This window comes from Scyliorhinus torazame, chromosome 8 (genome assembly GCF_047496885.1).
Source record: "Scyliorhinus torazame isolate Kashiwa2021f chromosome 8, sScyTor2.1, whole genome shotgun sequence".
Taxonomy (NCBI): domain Eukaryota; kingdom Metazoa; phylum Chordata; class Chondrichthyes; order Carcharhiniformes; family Scyliorhinidae; genus Scyliorhinus; species Scyliorhinus torazame.
The window spans coordinates 15,320,739-15,336,628 of NC_092714.1; the positions used below are offsets into that span (position 1 = coordinate 15,320,739).

Here is a 15,890-nt window from a genome sequence, read left to right on the forward strand (position 1 = left end):
CATTGGCAATGTTGGCTGGGTTAGGTGCAGCCCCACAAGCTGGTGGTGGTAATGGTGGAGGGCGCGGGGGGGTTAATCGACTGGGGTTACCGTGTGATTGGAAAAGGTTTTTGGTGTTCTCGGGGGGGGGGGGGGGGGGGGGAACCCAGCCCCTGTGGGCATGGAACTGATGACCTGCGGCTCCCAAATCTTTGGATTGTGGGTGAACTCAATCAGATGTGGGACTTGCTACAGTGCAGCAGGCCACTCGGCCAGCATTGCTGTGCTGGCGCTCCGGCTGAGCGGTGCACCTTGAGAGCCATTCCTGGGCGATAAAAGCTAATCACTGCGGACATCTGAATCTGAGACAAGAACAGAACATGCCGGACAATCTCAGCAAGTCTGGCAGCAGTGGGTGGGGAAAGGACGAGAGCCGACGTCTCAAATCTGGGTGGCTTTGACGAAGAGCCACCCAGACGACTCGAAACATTGGCACCCGTCTTTTCGCCACAGATGCTGTCAAGACCTGCTGAGATTGCGCAGCATTTTCTGTTTCTGTTGTGGCCATCCCCTTGCCTTCTCCCCGCCATCACTGCACATCTCCCCTCCCCTCCCCCTGACTTTTACAAGTCAATAAGCCAATTCCTTAAAAAAAGATTTAGAGTACCCAATCATTTTTTTCCCCATTTTAGGGGCAATTTAGCGTCGCCAATCCACCTAACCTGTACATCTTTGAGTTGTGGGGGTGAGACCCAAGCAGACACGGGGAGAATGTGCAAACTCCACACAGACAGTGTCCCGGGGGCCAGGATCGAACCCGGGTCCTCAACTCCGTGAGGCAGCAGTGCTAACCACTGCATCACCGTGCCGCACTAATAAGCACGGGGCAGCACGGTAGCATTGTGGATAGCACAAATGCTTCACAGCTCGAGGGTCCCAGGTTCGATTCCGGCTTGGGTCACTGTCTGTGCGGAGTCTGCACATCCTCCCCGTGTGTGCGTGGGTTTCCTCCGGGTGCTCCGGTTTCCTCCCACAGTCCAAAGATGTGCTGGTTAGGTGGATTGGCTATGATAAATTGCCCTTAGTGTCCAAAATTGCCCTTAGTGTTGGGTGGGGTTACTGGGTTATGGGGATAGGGTGGAGGTGTTGACCTTGGGTAGGATGCTCTTTCCAAGAGCCGGTGCAGACTCGATGGGCCGAATGGCCTCCTTCTCCATTGTAAATTCTATGATAATAGGGCAGCACGGTAGCACAAGTGGATAGCACTGTGGCTTCACAGCGCCAGGGTCCCAGGTTCGATTCCCTACTGGTCACTGTCTGTGCGGAGTCTGCACGTGGAAGTGAGGGCTTAAGTGGGGTCGGTGCGGACTCGATGGGTCGGTGCGGACACGATGGGCCGAATGGCCTCCTTCTGCACTGTATGTTCTATGTAATTCCCTCTTGAGTGCCTTGCCTGAATCTGCCTCCAGTCTCACACTCCAGGCAAGTGCATTGCAGATCAGAGAAATAAGCAGAGAGAAGCAAGGTTTTCCTGTTGTAGCCACTGCTGGCAATTCAGTCAAAGGGAGAGAGGGAAAGAAGGAGGGGAGGGGGTGCTGTTGAAGGGGTAATCAGGCCGGAAGTGACGAGGGTGCAGGTAGATTGGAGTGTTGCGAACAACCTGAGCAGTGGATACAGTGGCAGCAATGGACTCAGGGCGCAGCGGACCGGCTACACTCATCCTCCTCAGCCTGGTAGCAGGTAAGAGAGTTAAAATAAAAACCCCAAACTCAGCTTCACAAAGAATAAGACAATCCTCCGGGAGCGATCAGCTTTATTTCTCTCTTTCCTCCTCTCTTTGTATCCCAATTATCCTTTCTCTCTCTCTCGCTCCTTCCACCTTCCCTCCATACTGGCTGCCTTGTGTTTTTGTCACACAAAGAGCGCCTCAAACTTTTCTCGGGGGCTTTTTAAATGATGGCAACTTTTAATTTGGAGGGTGAAATTAGGATCTCCCCCCCCCCCATCACTTGGGTTAGTTTTGAGGGCTCTATGCCCCCCCCCAAAAAAACTCCTGTCACTTCTGTATCAGCCCAACCTTACCAAATGTTTTTATTTATTCGAATCTTGATCGTGTGCTGACCGATTTGGGTGAAGGGGGACATCTGTTCTGACAGGGAGGGAGGAATATCTAAAAGCAACCCCCCCCCCGCTCTTTCTGCATTGACACAAGCGTTTCAAAAGGACAATTCCGAGGCTTTGACAAAAAGAGTCACCCAGACTCGCTCCCTTTCCTCTCCACAGATGCTGTCAGAGCTGCTGAGATTGTCCAGCACTTTCTGCTTTTGTTTCAGAGCAATTCAATGCTTGTGCATCGAATCTTGGTGTTACTGTGTGTGTGTTTTTTAAATTAAATGTTGGGGATTGAGGGGATTGTGGACTAGTTGGTTGTGAGTTGATGGCAACCTTTCGTTGTCCCACCAGTGCTGATTGTTGTCTGCCAGCGATGAATATGGATGGTAAGCAGACTGGCCGGCTAATGGGATTTATTGTCCCTGCCTCCCCTCCTCCCCCACCCTCAGCCAGACAATAATCGGCTCTCAATCACCACACACTCGGATTGTGAATTTGCAATGAAGCAGAAACTCATTTTGTGCTAGTGGGCAGAATTGCTCGCATCATTTAGTAGGTTCAAAGTCTGAAAGGCATTGTAGCAGAATCGTACTCAACAACTTCAGTTTGCATTTATAGTGTGCCTTTTACCGGAGTGGTTAGATGCCTTTTACACCGGTGTTTTTGAATCTCGACAAAATGTATCTTTTTTAAAACAAAATAACTTTTATCGTGTTCTGAGGTGTCTTTGTGAGTTTAAAATAATCATCTTTATTAGTGTCGCAAGCAGGCTTCCATTAACACTGCAATGAAGTTACTGTGAAAATCTCCTATTCGCCACATTCCGGCGCCTGTTCGGGTACACTGAGGGAGAATTCAGAATGTCCAAATCACCTAACAAGCACGTCCTTTCGGGACTTGGGGGAGGAACCCAGAGGAAGCCCACGCAGACATGGGGAGAACGTGCACAGACAGTGACCCAAGCCGGGAATTGAACCTGGGTTCCTGGTGCTGTGAAGCAACAGTGCTAACCACTGTGCTACCGTGCCGCCTCTTAAACTTCTGCACACCCACAGTACAGCAAGTAATGCCACCATAATCCCAGATGACCATCGGCTGCTTTCCCCTTTGAGGGGGGTGGGGGGGGGGTGGGGTGGGGGGGGGGGGCGGGGGAGCTGACTGGTGGTGATTTTTACCTGAGGATCACCACACCTCGGGCGAGGGACAAGGTTGAGCCTCCATGAATAACCTCAGCCAGACGGGAATTAACCCTGCGCTGTTGGCCTCTTTCAGCATCGTAAACCAGTCCCCCCACAATATATCAGAGTTGTTAACACTGAGAACAGCACACCTGATTTTTATGGGGGGATGGGAGAGAAGAAGGTCATGGACATTGAGTTGAAATTAGTTCAGCAGACTGAAAACTGATAGTTGAAAGCCCTCCTATTTGAGCTGAAGTGGAGTAATCTACAATGGAAGCCCTGAGGCTTTTATGTATGGTCTTTAGATGCTAGTAAAGTTCTCAACCTGTGCATATGGAATATTCCCCTTCCCTCTCCACTTGAGTGAGATTCTGACATTGCTTGGGAGTGGTGGATTGGGGTGGGGTGCATATGTATTACTTGTGGTGTTGTGTGTAGTTTCACACCACTTCTTTGGGGAATGGAGAAAGATTTGCATTTAAATAGCATCTTTCACAACCGTAGAAAGTCCCGAAAGTGCTTTGTGGTTGATTTAGGTACTTTTAGTAATCATTGAGTCGAACCCCTACAGGGCAGATTGAGACCATTTGGCCCAATCGAGTCAGCACCGACCCTCAGAGAGAGCACCCTACCTTGGCCCGCTCCCCCCGCCCTATTCCCGTGACCCTACCTAACCTGCCCATCTAAGTACACTGAGGGGGCAATTTAGCATGGTGTCAACCCATCTGACCTGCACATCTATGGACCTTGTCACCATCCAGGGCCCAAAACTCTCCTTCCAGATGTAAGTGATTTCTTTATATCTGCTGCTTGTTTACGATACGATCTCGACAATGGGAAGATCAATCGCAGATTGGGCGACCACATTGCTGCACGCATCTGTTCAGTCTCTGTTATCCCGCGTTTCTGGTTGCTACCCCCTCTCACTCTTTTTAAAAATAAAAAAAATAAAAATTTGGAGTACCCAATTGTTTTTTTGTCCAGTTAAGGGGCAATTTAGCTTGGCCAATCCATCTAACCTGCACATCTTTGGGTTGTGGGAAACGAAGACATGGGGAGACTGTGCAAACTCCGCACGGACAGTGACCCGGAGCCAGGATTCGAACCCGGGTCCTCAGTGCCGCAGTCTCAGTGCTAACCACTGCGCCACATGCCGCCCCCCCCCCCCCTCTCTCACTCTTGACATCCCTATCCTCTGCATCTGACATTGTTCCCGTGAAGCTAAAAGAACAACATCTCTCTCGATTTAGGAAATTTACAACCATCAACATTGATTTCAGTGACTTCAGAGCATAACCGCAACACGCGTTTCTTTTTCTGATAGTTGTCGGGGTGGCACAGTGGTTAGCACTGCTGCCTCAAAACACCAGGGACCCGGGTTCAATTCTGACCAAGGGTGATTGCCTGTGTTGAGTTTGTACCTTCTCCCCGTTTCTGCGTGGGTTTCCTCCCACAGTCCAAAGATGTATATGTTAGGTGGATTGGCCATACTAAAGTTGTTGCATCTCAGTGTCCAGGGATGTGCAGGTTAATTGGGGTTATGGGGATAGGGGCCTAGGTAGAGTGCTCTTTCAGAGGCTTCATGTGGATGCAAGGGGCTAAAATGGCCTCCTTCTGCACTGCAGGGATTCTATGGACCCATCTTTTCATTTCTTTATTTATCCCATTACCACTGCCTACTTTGACCTTTCTCCACAATCCATTTTGTCATTTAATCTCTCCTGCCTTCCACCCTGTGACGCACCCTTTTTTTCCACCCTCCCCTCACTCCTACCTCTATCGATACTAAAACCCGTTGCATCTCTTAATGTTTTTCAATTCTTAAGAATGGTCATCAAACCAAACCACTCTCCTGCCGTTTCTCGCCGCAGATTCTGAGTATTTCTCTTCTTGTTGCTTTAATGATGTCTGATAAGTGGTTGAAGGTTGGCCAGAGCGCGTTCGAAAGCTGCACAATTTGCATGTTATCAGTGGAGGGATGGGCTGAAGTTAATTGTCTCGCTGTGAAAGCCGCAGACAAAAGCAGAGTGAGATTAATTTAAATACAAAATGGGTACTTGAGGGTCGAGGCATTTTTTCTATTAATGCATTTCATTGTTCAGTGGGGTATGCTGTTACTTCCTCCTCGCTGATCCTACCAGAGAATGAGTTGCATATTCAACTAACATGCTGACGCTAAGCAAACATTCAAATGAATCATGACCTAAGTAAATGACCGAAAACAGCTGATGCGCAAGAAATTAGATCACAGTGCACAATGCCACATTAAGTAAATCCACGCTGGCCTTCACCCCCGATACTGCACTTGGTTTCCAATGAGCACTGTCAGTATGTTTCCTGAACTATCAGAATCATAATAGAATTTACAGTGCAGAAAGAGGCCATTCGGCCCATCGAGTCTGCACCGGCCCTTGGAAAGAGCGCCCTACTTAAGCGCACAACTCCACGCTATCCCCATAACCCCACCTAACCTTTTTGGCCACTACAGTGCAATTTAGCATGGTCAATCCATCTAACCTGCACATCTTTGGACTGTGGGAGGAACCCGGAGCGACCGGAGGAAATCCACGCAGACACGGGGAGAACGTGCAGACTCCGCACAGGCAGTGAATCAAGCCGGGAATTGAACCTGGGACCCTGGAGCTGTGAAGCAACGGTGCTAACCGCTGTGGTACCATGCCGTGCCCTCTGGACATGTAGGCTCATTGCATGTGTTGTGTGGAGCCCTGCAAAGACCTCTAACGAAGGCTCATCAATTGCAACTCCCCCATTGACAAAGCGGTTTCTCTTGTTCCGAGCGTAACTCTGAGGGAGTGTTGTGCTGTCAGAGGTACCATCTTTCAGATGAAACATTAGACAGAGGCCTTGCAACCCAAACCCCACCCCATTGCCGGCTTGTGTGTAAAATCATGTAAGGCACATTTGTAAGAGAAGCAGGGGGGTTTCTCTGGTTAATAGGAAACCATCAACTAACATTGCTTCAACCTTTCAAAAAATCCGACTGTGTGTGTGTGTGTGTGTGTGTGTGTGTGTGTGTGTGTGTGCGCGCGCGTGCGCGCGCGCCCGTCCGTCCGTCCGTTGCATTTCGTGCATGCCCCACCTCACAACAGTGACTGCTACACTCTGAATGTGCTTAAGTCGAACATTTAAGCATAACTTCACATGTGTTCCACTGTTGGACTTGTGTCAAGTCAGAATTAATTAATCTCAGTTGTAAAGTTGCTCTAATTTTCCTCCCATATAGTTGTGTGACGTGGGCGCTTTCTCTGTAGCCACGACGATTTTACATGCCGCACTCTTCATTTCCAGGTCAATGGCTTAAGCATATTCATGAAAAGTACAAAGATGAGTTTACAAAAATATATATCTTTGATACACTCGAACCATTTCAAATCAATGTGGCACATGTGCGGGGTCGATGGAACCTCCAGACTGAGGAATGGCAGCAAGGGCTCCTTGTTACCTGATTGATTAAAATCAGATTATAAAAATAATTTTGTGGTTAATGGTTAATCGAGATTGGCAAATATTTACAGAACATAAAGAACCATTTTCGACCCTTCAGTAAACTGCTGTTAAATGATTTTTCTATTCTACAGTAAAACAGTCTTGCATTGTATTCTGGAATTTTTTTAAGTGCCCTATCTCTGTGGAAGCGGGTAGATTTATTTTGATAGTTTCACCCTCCCCCATGCCCTCCAGGGAGGATTCTGCGGGTTAAATGTATTTGAATGGTCTGGCACTTCTGCTTTACTCTAGTTTGATCGCAACCACCTTGCTCACGGTGTCCGATAACAGGTTGGCTTCTGTTGAACTTTTGCAGGCAGTGATCGTGACTGTGAACATGGCAAACTGGCAGGGCAGGTTTTCTTATGATGTAGTAAAAAACGACATTGTGCCTTATTATGCCAAATCTCCTCACTGCTTCTGCTTCAGGTAACAAATTACTATCTGTATTGCCACGACATTATACAGCAACATTGAACCAAAACCAATGCGCTGAAAGAATATGTAAGCAACCTTCTTGCTCCTCTTTAATGAGTTCCCTGTAATCTATTAATTTAATAATCTTTATTGTCGCAATGCGCTTACATTAACACTCAATGCAGATATTGTGAAAAGCCCCTAGTCGCCACATTGCAGTGCCTGTTCGGGTACACTGAGGGAGAATTCAGAATGTCCAAATTACCAAGCAGCATATCTTTCGGGTTTTGTCAGAGGAAAACTGGAGCACCCGGAGGAAACCCACGTAGACACGGGGAGAACGTGCAGGACTCCGCGCCGATAGTGACCCAAGCCGGCAATCGAACCTGGGACCCTGGAGCCGTGAAGCAACAGTGCTACCCACTGTGCTACTGTGCTGCCCTACTATTAGTGTGGTTGTGCAGTGATTATGTTATGATATGTATTTGTGTTTCTACCATGCCTTTCGCATAAAACCTAAGATGCTTCACAGGAACATTATAAAACTATTATGATACCATAAGGAGATGATGACCAATGCTTGCCAACACGTTGGGTTTTAATGAGCATCTTAAAACCGAAAGGAAGCTTGTGGAGGGAATCCAAGAGCTTTGGACGGTGAAGCTGAAGACACAGCCTCTGATGGTGGTTGGTGGAGGAGGAATGACGCCGGCAATAGAGCAATGCCAAACTTGAGATGAGCAAGAGTCCATAAATCTCGGGGCTCCAGGAAATCAGAGATGGGGGGGAGAGACAGAGGGGCCACGGGGGATCAGAAGACAAAGCTGAGACTTTTAAAATTCATCTTTTGGGGAACATGGCGAACGTGGATCGCTTCAAAGTGGCCGACGAAGTCATTGAGATGCTTCGGAGCTATTGAAGGACAAAACTCACCAACAGATTTTCAGGGTAAATATTGATGGACAATAAATGCAGCTGGAGGCACTTGACAGGCAAGAACAGAATCACAGAATAATGCGCTGCAGAAGAAGCCTTTCGGCCCATCGAGTCTGCATCGACGTATGAAAAACACCCAACCTGTCTGCTTAATCCCATTTGCCAGCACTCGGCCCATAGCCAGAACGAATGGAAAAGGAAGAAAAACATCATTAATGTATCATCATTTACCACCACCAGTATTACAATGACAAAGGCTGGTGAGGGGGCTTCGATCCATAAACTTCGAAGAAAGAGTAGAAAACTATCCCAACCGATGCAGTAGTCCTGGCAAATATCCACAGAGGTTGCTTCAGAGTTTAACCTTCAGGGAAACACAATACGCTTAATCAGGTTTACCCATAATATTCCCCATTTCTTTGTCCACCTATCCAGTTTAATCTTGAACAATAGCCTAGTTCTGCTTCAAACTACCCAGCCGGGTAATTAATTCCATAACATTCCAACTCTTGTGTAAATGAGTTTCTCTCGATTAAGTGCAAGAGATTTACTGATCATGAAGTGTCTCTGTGACTCCTCTATTACTGGAAACAGCCTGCATCCTATCTACCCAGTGGCATCCTATCACAATTTGAACACTTCTATCTGATCGCACGATTTGATAATGCCCATTTTGCTTCAGGTTTTGAGAGAAATTATTGGGTTAACGGGATAGGGTGGAGGTGGGGCTTAGGGATGCTCTTTCCAGGGGCCGTACAGACTCGATGGGCTGAATTGCCTCTTTCTGCACTGTAAATTCTATGATTCATTCTTCAGGAATGACTTGCCCAATGATGAGAATTGGGATGTGCTTACAATGTTTGGGCTTCAGAGCGAGAAAAATAATGTTGCACCGATACTAACGTGATGCTTCTTAATTGGTGTGCTTTTATTCTGGTTTGAGTGTTTAGTTTTTGTGTTCACATAGTCAACTATTTGAAAGGTTCTTGCCAATGGTGAAACAGTTACTCAGCAACTAATTCTGTTTGCCAACAGTAAACAGAATAATCATCCCATGCCCGCACATGCTCACTTGCAGTTCCTGGAACCCTCACTTACTTGTTCTTGTTCATTCAACGATGCTTGCAATGCAGAGACTGCATTCTCGACAAGCATAAGACAACAATCTTGACGAGCCTGAGTTTTGCAAAGTTACACCAAGCGTTGTCAGTGCTGTCAGTGGGATTTTGATGGCCTGTATGGAAAATTACCTGCAGTGTACATTTCCCCCATCATCTGTGGAGAAAGAGAACACCCACTGTACAATTAAACTCCACCCTCAATCGGGAGGGCACTGTCTGAACTTGCATTTGGTCTCCCTTAATTTAAACTGGTATTCCAATTTCTATTTTTGTTTGAGAGCAAAAACAAAATCCCCCCCCCCCCCCCCCCCCCCCCCCCCGGCCGCCATTGCTTTTCTATCCCTTTCTCCTTGTGTATCCTTAGATTATAAAATACAATTTGGTGAAAACTTAGAATTTCAATTTCTCCAAAGGTTGGAAAATGAAGGGCTGGATTCTCCGTCCCGCCACGTCACATTTCAGCCTCGACCCGCCGGTGGGATTCTCCGTCCTGCCTGCCGGTCAATGGGGTTTCCCATTGTGGGGCAGCCCCACGCCGTCGGGAATCCCCCAGGCGCCGGCAAACCGGAGAATCCCGCCGGATGTTCTCCACAACGGGTCATTTTCCAGCTCACATTTCTGCCTGCTGGAAGGGTCTGGAAGAGGGCAAAGCACGGTAGCATAAGTGGCTAGCACTGTGGCGTCACAGCGCCATGGACCCAGGTTCGATTCCCTGCTGGGTCACTGTGTGGAGCCTGCACGTTCTCCCTGTGTCTGCGTGGGTTTCCTCCGGATGCTCCGGTTTCCACCTACAGTCCAAACACGTCCAGGTTAGGTGGATTGGCCACGTCAAATTGCCCTTAGTGTCCAAAAAGATTAGGAGGGGTTATTGGATTACGGGGATAGGGTGGAAGTGAGGGCTCAAGTGGGTTGGTGCAGACTCGATGGGCCGAATGGCCTCCTTCTGCACTGTATGTTCTATGTTGTTCTGGGTGTGAGGGGACTCTGACAATGCTGTCTGCCTTCCTGAAGCAGCGGGAGGTGTAGACAGAATCAATGTGCGAGTGGCAAGCTTGTTTGATGCGTTAGGCTGAGTTCACCTCACTCTGCAGTTTCTTGCGATCTTGGGCGAGCAGTTGCCATTTAAGCTGTGATGCAGCCGGGTAGGATGCTCTCTATGGCACATCTGTAGAAGTTTGTGAGAGTCGATACAGATATGCTGATTTCTTTAGCTTCTGTAGGAAGTTGTTGGGCTTTCTTGACTGTTGCATCAAAGTGTGTGGACTAGGACAGACTGTTGGTGCTGGTGACCCCAGGAACTTAAAACTATTCTACTTCGGAGCCTTTGATGTAGACAGGGTGGGGGGGGGTTTGGGCGGAGGTGTCCGTGCTACTCTTCCTGAAGAAGTTGGTCTTTCCAACATTTAGAGCGAGGTTTCTTTCGGTACGCCGTGCAACCATGTGATCTCTGGGCCGGGGGGGGAAGGTGGTCAACCAGTACTGTGGCAACACATTGTCACGTGGGTGGGGGAGAAAGTGAAAGAGAGAGTTTGCTGACCTCCCTGCGGAACAGAAATAGCTGGGGTTGTCATCGTTAACTAATACAAAAGTTGACCCCCCACTTCTGAAGATGGAGTTACACAAAGTGCTGGGACATTGCGCTTTCCTTCACCGTGCATCTCTTGCCCTGGGTCTCTCAGTGAACCCCCGTTTTTAACTTCATGTGTGTGATAATGGTTTGAGTCTTGGTCGGAGAAGCCTTTTATTAAACAAAATTTTAAAGTACATACCACATTGAGTAGCTGTTGTTTAACTGCGCTGTGGATTTTGAGCTTTCGAACAAACTTAATTTGTGTGTGTGTTTCAAGGGGGGAAAGTGATACTTGAGCTATATGCATGCTCTGGTGATCCCTCGGGGTTTGACTTATTAATGATGAACTGGCACCCAACGGGTGAGCGTTAGCGTGGGATTAGTTAGACTGAGTAACCTGCTTCTGTTTCCAGTGTCTGATGTGAGCCCGCTCTGTCTTTTGAATTGGTCAGTATTCCATATAAACTAAATCGGGACTTCCGGGGGAGGGGAGAGGGAGTAGGGGAGGGGATGGAGAGAAGTTTTTGTTGGTACTTGTTATTGTTTTGTTAAATATAAAATTGGAAAAATTAAATTTAAAATATTTAAGTCACAAGGAGCAGAACATGTTGACTTTTAACAGTGAAAATTGGCTCCTTTTCTTTAAAGCGATTGGATAGTCACTGAGATTGCAGTAATCCCACACTGACAAAGGACAACGGAAGAGCATTTGGTCCATCAAGCTTCATGGCAGCAATCTTGCCCCTGAGACAGCAGGTTGCAGGTTCAGGCCTCACTGCAGAGACTGGAACACAAATGTAGGCTGACATCCAGTACAGTACTGGGGGAGTGCGGTAATGTTGGAGGCACTGTATTTCAGATGCATTGTGAAGCCCAGCCTCTGCCTGCCCTCCACGTGAGTAGGGGAGTTTCAACCCTGTTCGGGTGAGGTTCTGGCCAATATTTCTCCCTCAATCTACATCACTTCTGAAAGCACCTACATGCATTATCTAATCATCATCACATTGCTGTTTGTGGGATTATGCTGTTTGTCAATTGGCTGCCTTGTTTCCTAAATTATTCCAGTGACTCTTATTAGTTGTTAAGTGATTTGAGATGTCCTGAGGTTGTGGAAGGAGCAATAATCTTTTAAGCTATAAAGTTGTGAAGGCATGCTCTGAATTTTATCTTTTAGTTCTGCACATCATTACCTCCTGATTGGAGACATCAGGTATACAGTGTCCTAAAGGAATAATGAACAGGAATTCAGTAAAATTTTCACTGTAGGTGTGTGTCTTTTAGTTGAATAGTGCAGCTGTATTGCAAAATTTTCACTCTATGCCAATTCAAACTCAATGGTATATTTTATCGAGGGCTGGTTTAGCTCCGTGGGCTAGACAGCTGGTTTGTAATGCAGAACGAGGCCAGCAGCGCGGGTTCAATTCCCGTACCAGCTTACCCGAACAGGCATCGGAATGTGGTGACTCGGGGCTTTTCGCAGTAACTTCATACTTGTGACAATAAAAGATTACTATTATTCTGCTGTCCGTTTTTAAATGGAGAAGGTATTTTGACCTGTAAGTAATACTACATTTCAGTCCAAATGATTATTGGACTCACTGGAGTGGGGATAACTTTGAAGAACTTTCATTACTTCTAATGAAGTGCTTCTGAGTCGCAGTCACTGTTGTCACGCATTGTCAACACGCTTGTGCAATACACTTAATTGTTCCTCCCACTGTTACTGGTGGTACCACACCTTTAATCGCAAACAATGATAAGGTAAAGTGTTAAATAACTCCGGTTATTATTGCCTTTATTCTGCCCCCCCCCCACCCATGTGTCTCCCACACATATGTAGTTGAGTTCTTTGTCGCCCCAGAGGTGCTTACGATGAGGTAATCCTGGGCCTTGCCTGTCTCAGTACTCCTGTCTTTTAAGTGCTTTGTTATGGTTACGAGCAGGTTGTGGAGTGGATGGGGGATGGGGAGGGGTGGCGGAGCGGTGCACAGTGATGTAAAAGGAGGCTCGAGTACAATACTGAAACATGGAAAGGCCCAGGAAGGTGACTGATTTGAAGGCAGAGATCCCTGTTGGATAGGGAAAGATTAAAATAAGCACTTGGCGTAGTTGATTGATTATTGTGACACTGTGGAATGCAGCTTTAAGCCGCTTGATGCACAAATGAGGTCTCATTAAAGGGGGATTATCGTGAGGGATTATCTTTTAATCATTCATCTTTAATGGTGCAGAGCTGCTTTAGGGGATACTGTATAGTCTGTACGTTTTGTGTTCTGAGAAGATATTTAGCAGACCCAGATATTGGTGCTGTTGACCCCAAGGTTTTCTGTTCTTTGTTGGGCTTGCTGCTCCGGCCACTGGGTTTGGTATGCTCCAGGTTGCGAGGGGGTTGGCAGTGAGGAGTCGGCAGGCAAATAGTTTTACCACCCCGTCAGGCAGCTCAGAAACCGGTGGAATTGGTCCCGTTTGGGTCACTGTCTGTGCGGAGTCTGCACGTTCTCCCCGTTTCTTCCGGGCGCTCCGGTTTCCTCCCACGAGATCTGAAAGACGTGCTGTTAGATGAATTGGACATTCTGAATTCTATCTGTGTACCCGAACAGGTGCTGGGCAGGCCCCCGGCTTTAACTGCAGACACAGACTCAGAATTGCCGGGTCAGTGGCCGCGCATGAGCACGGCGGCCGCCGCACTGTACAACAAGGGGCAGTCGGGAGACCCGACCTGCCAGATAGTGCCCTCCTGTGACTATCCTCGCCACATCCAGACCAGTCTCCCCCCCCCCCCCTCCCTCCAGCCCCTGCTGAAGCCCTCCCTGCCAGTGGAACGGCTCCCCCCCGGACAGTGGACACAGTCCGCAGCTGCCACGCCAAGTTCAAGAAAGTTGAGAGGACACGTGCCCCACACCGTCGGGAGGTCGGCTCTTCTCTCAAGGAGATTTAATAGAGATATTCAAAATCATAAGGGGGCTTGACAGGGTAGAGGGGGGGGGGGAACAATTCCCACTCAAAAGGATCAAGAACGAGAGGCCACGGATTTAAAATGATTTGCAAAAGTAGCAACCGTGATGTGAGAAAAACATTTTCGTACAGTGTGCCTTGGGTCTGGAATCCAATATCTGGAAGTATGGTGGAGGGAGATTCAGTCGAGACATTCACAAGGGCATTAGATGATTATTTGAATAGAAACCATGTTCCGGGGTACAGGGAAAAGGATGGCACCAAGTCACGATGTTCGTTTGGAGAGCCAACGCAGACACGCTAGGCCATAAAGTGGCCGCCTCCTGCACTGTAACAATCATGTGGCTCTGTGATTTCACTGGGTCGAAATCCTGTGACTCCCTTCCTAACAGCGCTATGGATGTACCTTCACCACATGGACTGCGGCAGTTCCTGCTATTTTTATTAACATAAGTAACCAAGTAAACTAAATCAAATGAACCACCAAAGGACAAATTAAAGAGACGGGCCCTTAAAGGGAAACTGCTTTCAACAAAAAGTGAATCACAAATGAGACTTCAAACATCAAACTAAAATGTGATTAATGGGGCCGATAAGGCACTGTGGTGTCCAGCAGGCATGGAGGGTCACATGGGTGCCGGTGGACACAGCATGCTCCCAGTTCCAAGATGGTGGCTCACCATCACCTTGTCATGGGCAAATAGGGATTGGCAATAAATGCCAGCCTTGCCATCGTCCTATGATTTTAAAAATAAATTGCTAATATGCAAAGTTGTCTTCAAAAACCCAATCCTTTAAATGACTCAGTTAGTGGGGACAGTGGTTAGCACTGCTGTCTCACTGTGCGAAGGACCCAGGTTCGATCCAGCCCCAGGTTACTGTCCGTGTCCGAGAGAGACAGAAGATGGCGCCTGAGCGAGGCAACTCTCTGTGAGCTCTCCCCAAAAGATCCACTTTTTACTTAACTTATACTCGTTCTAATCTTTTAAAATTTAATTCTAAGACTAACATTATTACTAACCTCTTTTATACATTGTATACCTTGTGTTGCCCTATTATGTATTTTCTTTTATTCCCCTTTCTTCCCATGTACTTAATGATCTGTTGAGCTGCTCGCAGAAAAATACTTTTCACTGTACCTCGGTACACGTGACAATAAACAAATCCAATCCAAGTGTGGAGTTTGCGCATTCTTTCTGCGTTGTTCTCACCCCCACAACCCAAAATGATGCGCAGTGTAGATAGATTGGCCTCGCTAAATTGCCCCTTAATTGGAAAAACAAAAGAAAAAAAATGGCATGTGTTCCAAGTTCAAATCCACAGACTCGAGAACGTAAAATGCACTGACACCCCAGTGTAATATGGAGGAAGCATTGACTTCCTGTCTTCTCTTTCAGGTGGGTCTCAAACCACTGCACAGGCCTCCAAAGAGCACGGCAGTTGTCCACATTCTCCTGGCCAATGCTTCTCCCTCAAAACCACTACCTAAACACATGAGATATGGTCAGTTTTTTCACAGTCTGGTTCACCATCGAAATCTGAATGTCGAAATGTCGTGAAGTTGCTGTAGACATGGTTGATTTGAAGGACGCTCACAATGCAATGACAGTTGCTGCCAGTCAACCTCACTGGCACTGAAAATAACTTGCAGTTGTGTAGGCTCATTCCTTCAGCTTTTAATTGTTGTTGGAGATTTTTTAAATGTAAATTTTAAAATATTTACATTTTTTTGTCGTCTCATACACTTCTCTAACCAGTCCTTCATTCCTTTGTTTGTCTTTGTGTACCTGATTTGACTTTGAACTCCTCAATCTAATTTACACCTCCGTTTCAGTCCCTGTGTAGCTAATTTCACAATATGTCAGTTTGATTATGTAAGGAGATATCCAGTCATTGTTCATGGAGGTTCCAGTGTGCTCATTATGGCATGATCAGCTTGCTTTTTCAGCAGCTTGTGTGAAAAACATTCCCAAGCACCAAGGCAAGTGTAACTCTGTGCTTCTCAAACTAGCATCTGAGTTTTGTCTAAAATACACATGGGTGGTGTGAGAATTCGCTGCGGAACCCTTCCTCAAAGCCTCCGAAAACTTAATGAGGGGGCAAAAAACTCAA

At 47.2% G+C, this 15,890-nt stretch overlaps 1 protein-coding gene across 4 annotated transcripts in view; it reads left to right on the plus strand.

Annotated features, from left to right (window-relative positions):
* The first annotated feature begins 1,576 nt into the window (after window positions 1–1,576).
* Window positions 1,577–15,890, plus strand: part of cxadr (CXADR Ig-like cell adhesion molecule) — a 120,000-nt gene continuing 105,686 nt past the window's right edge. For 3 of the 4 annotated variants that reach the window (XM_072513123.1, XM_072513121.1, XM_072513120.1), the window contains exon 1: window positions 1,577–1,719. In XM_072513123.1, the coding sequence (XP_072369224.1) occupies window positions 1,665–1,719 (55 nt within the window). In that variant the 5' untranslated portion in view covers window positions 1,577–1,664. Of the gene's footprint in view, window positions 1,720–7,162; window positions 7,209–15,890 lie in introns of those variants that run through there. The other variant, XM_072513122.1, reaches the window with a different exon arrangement.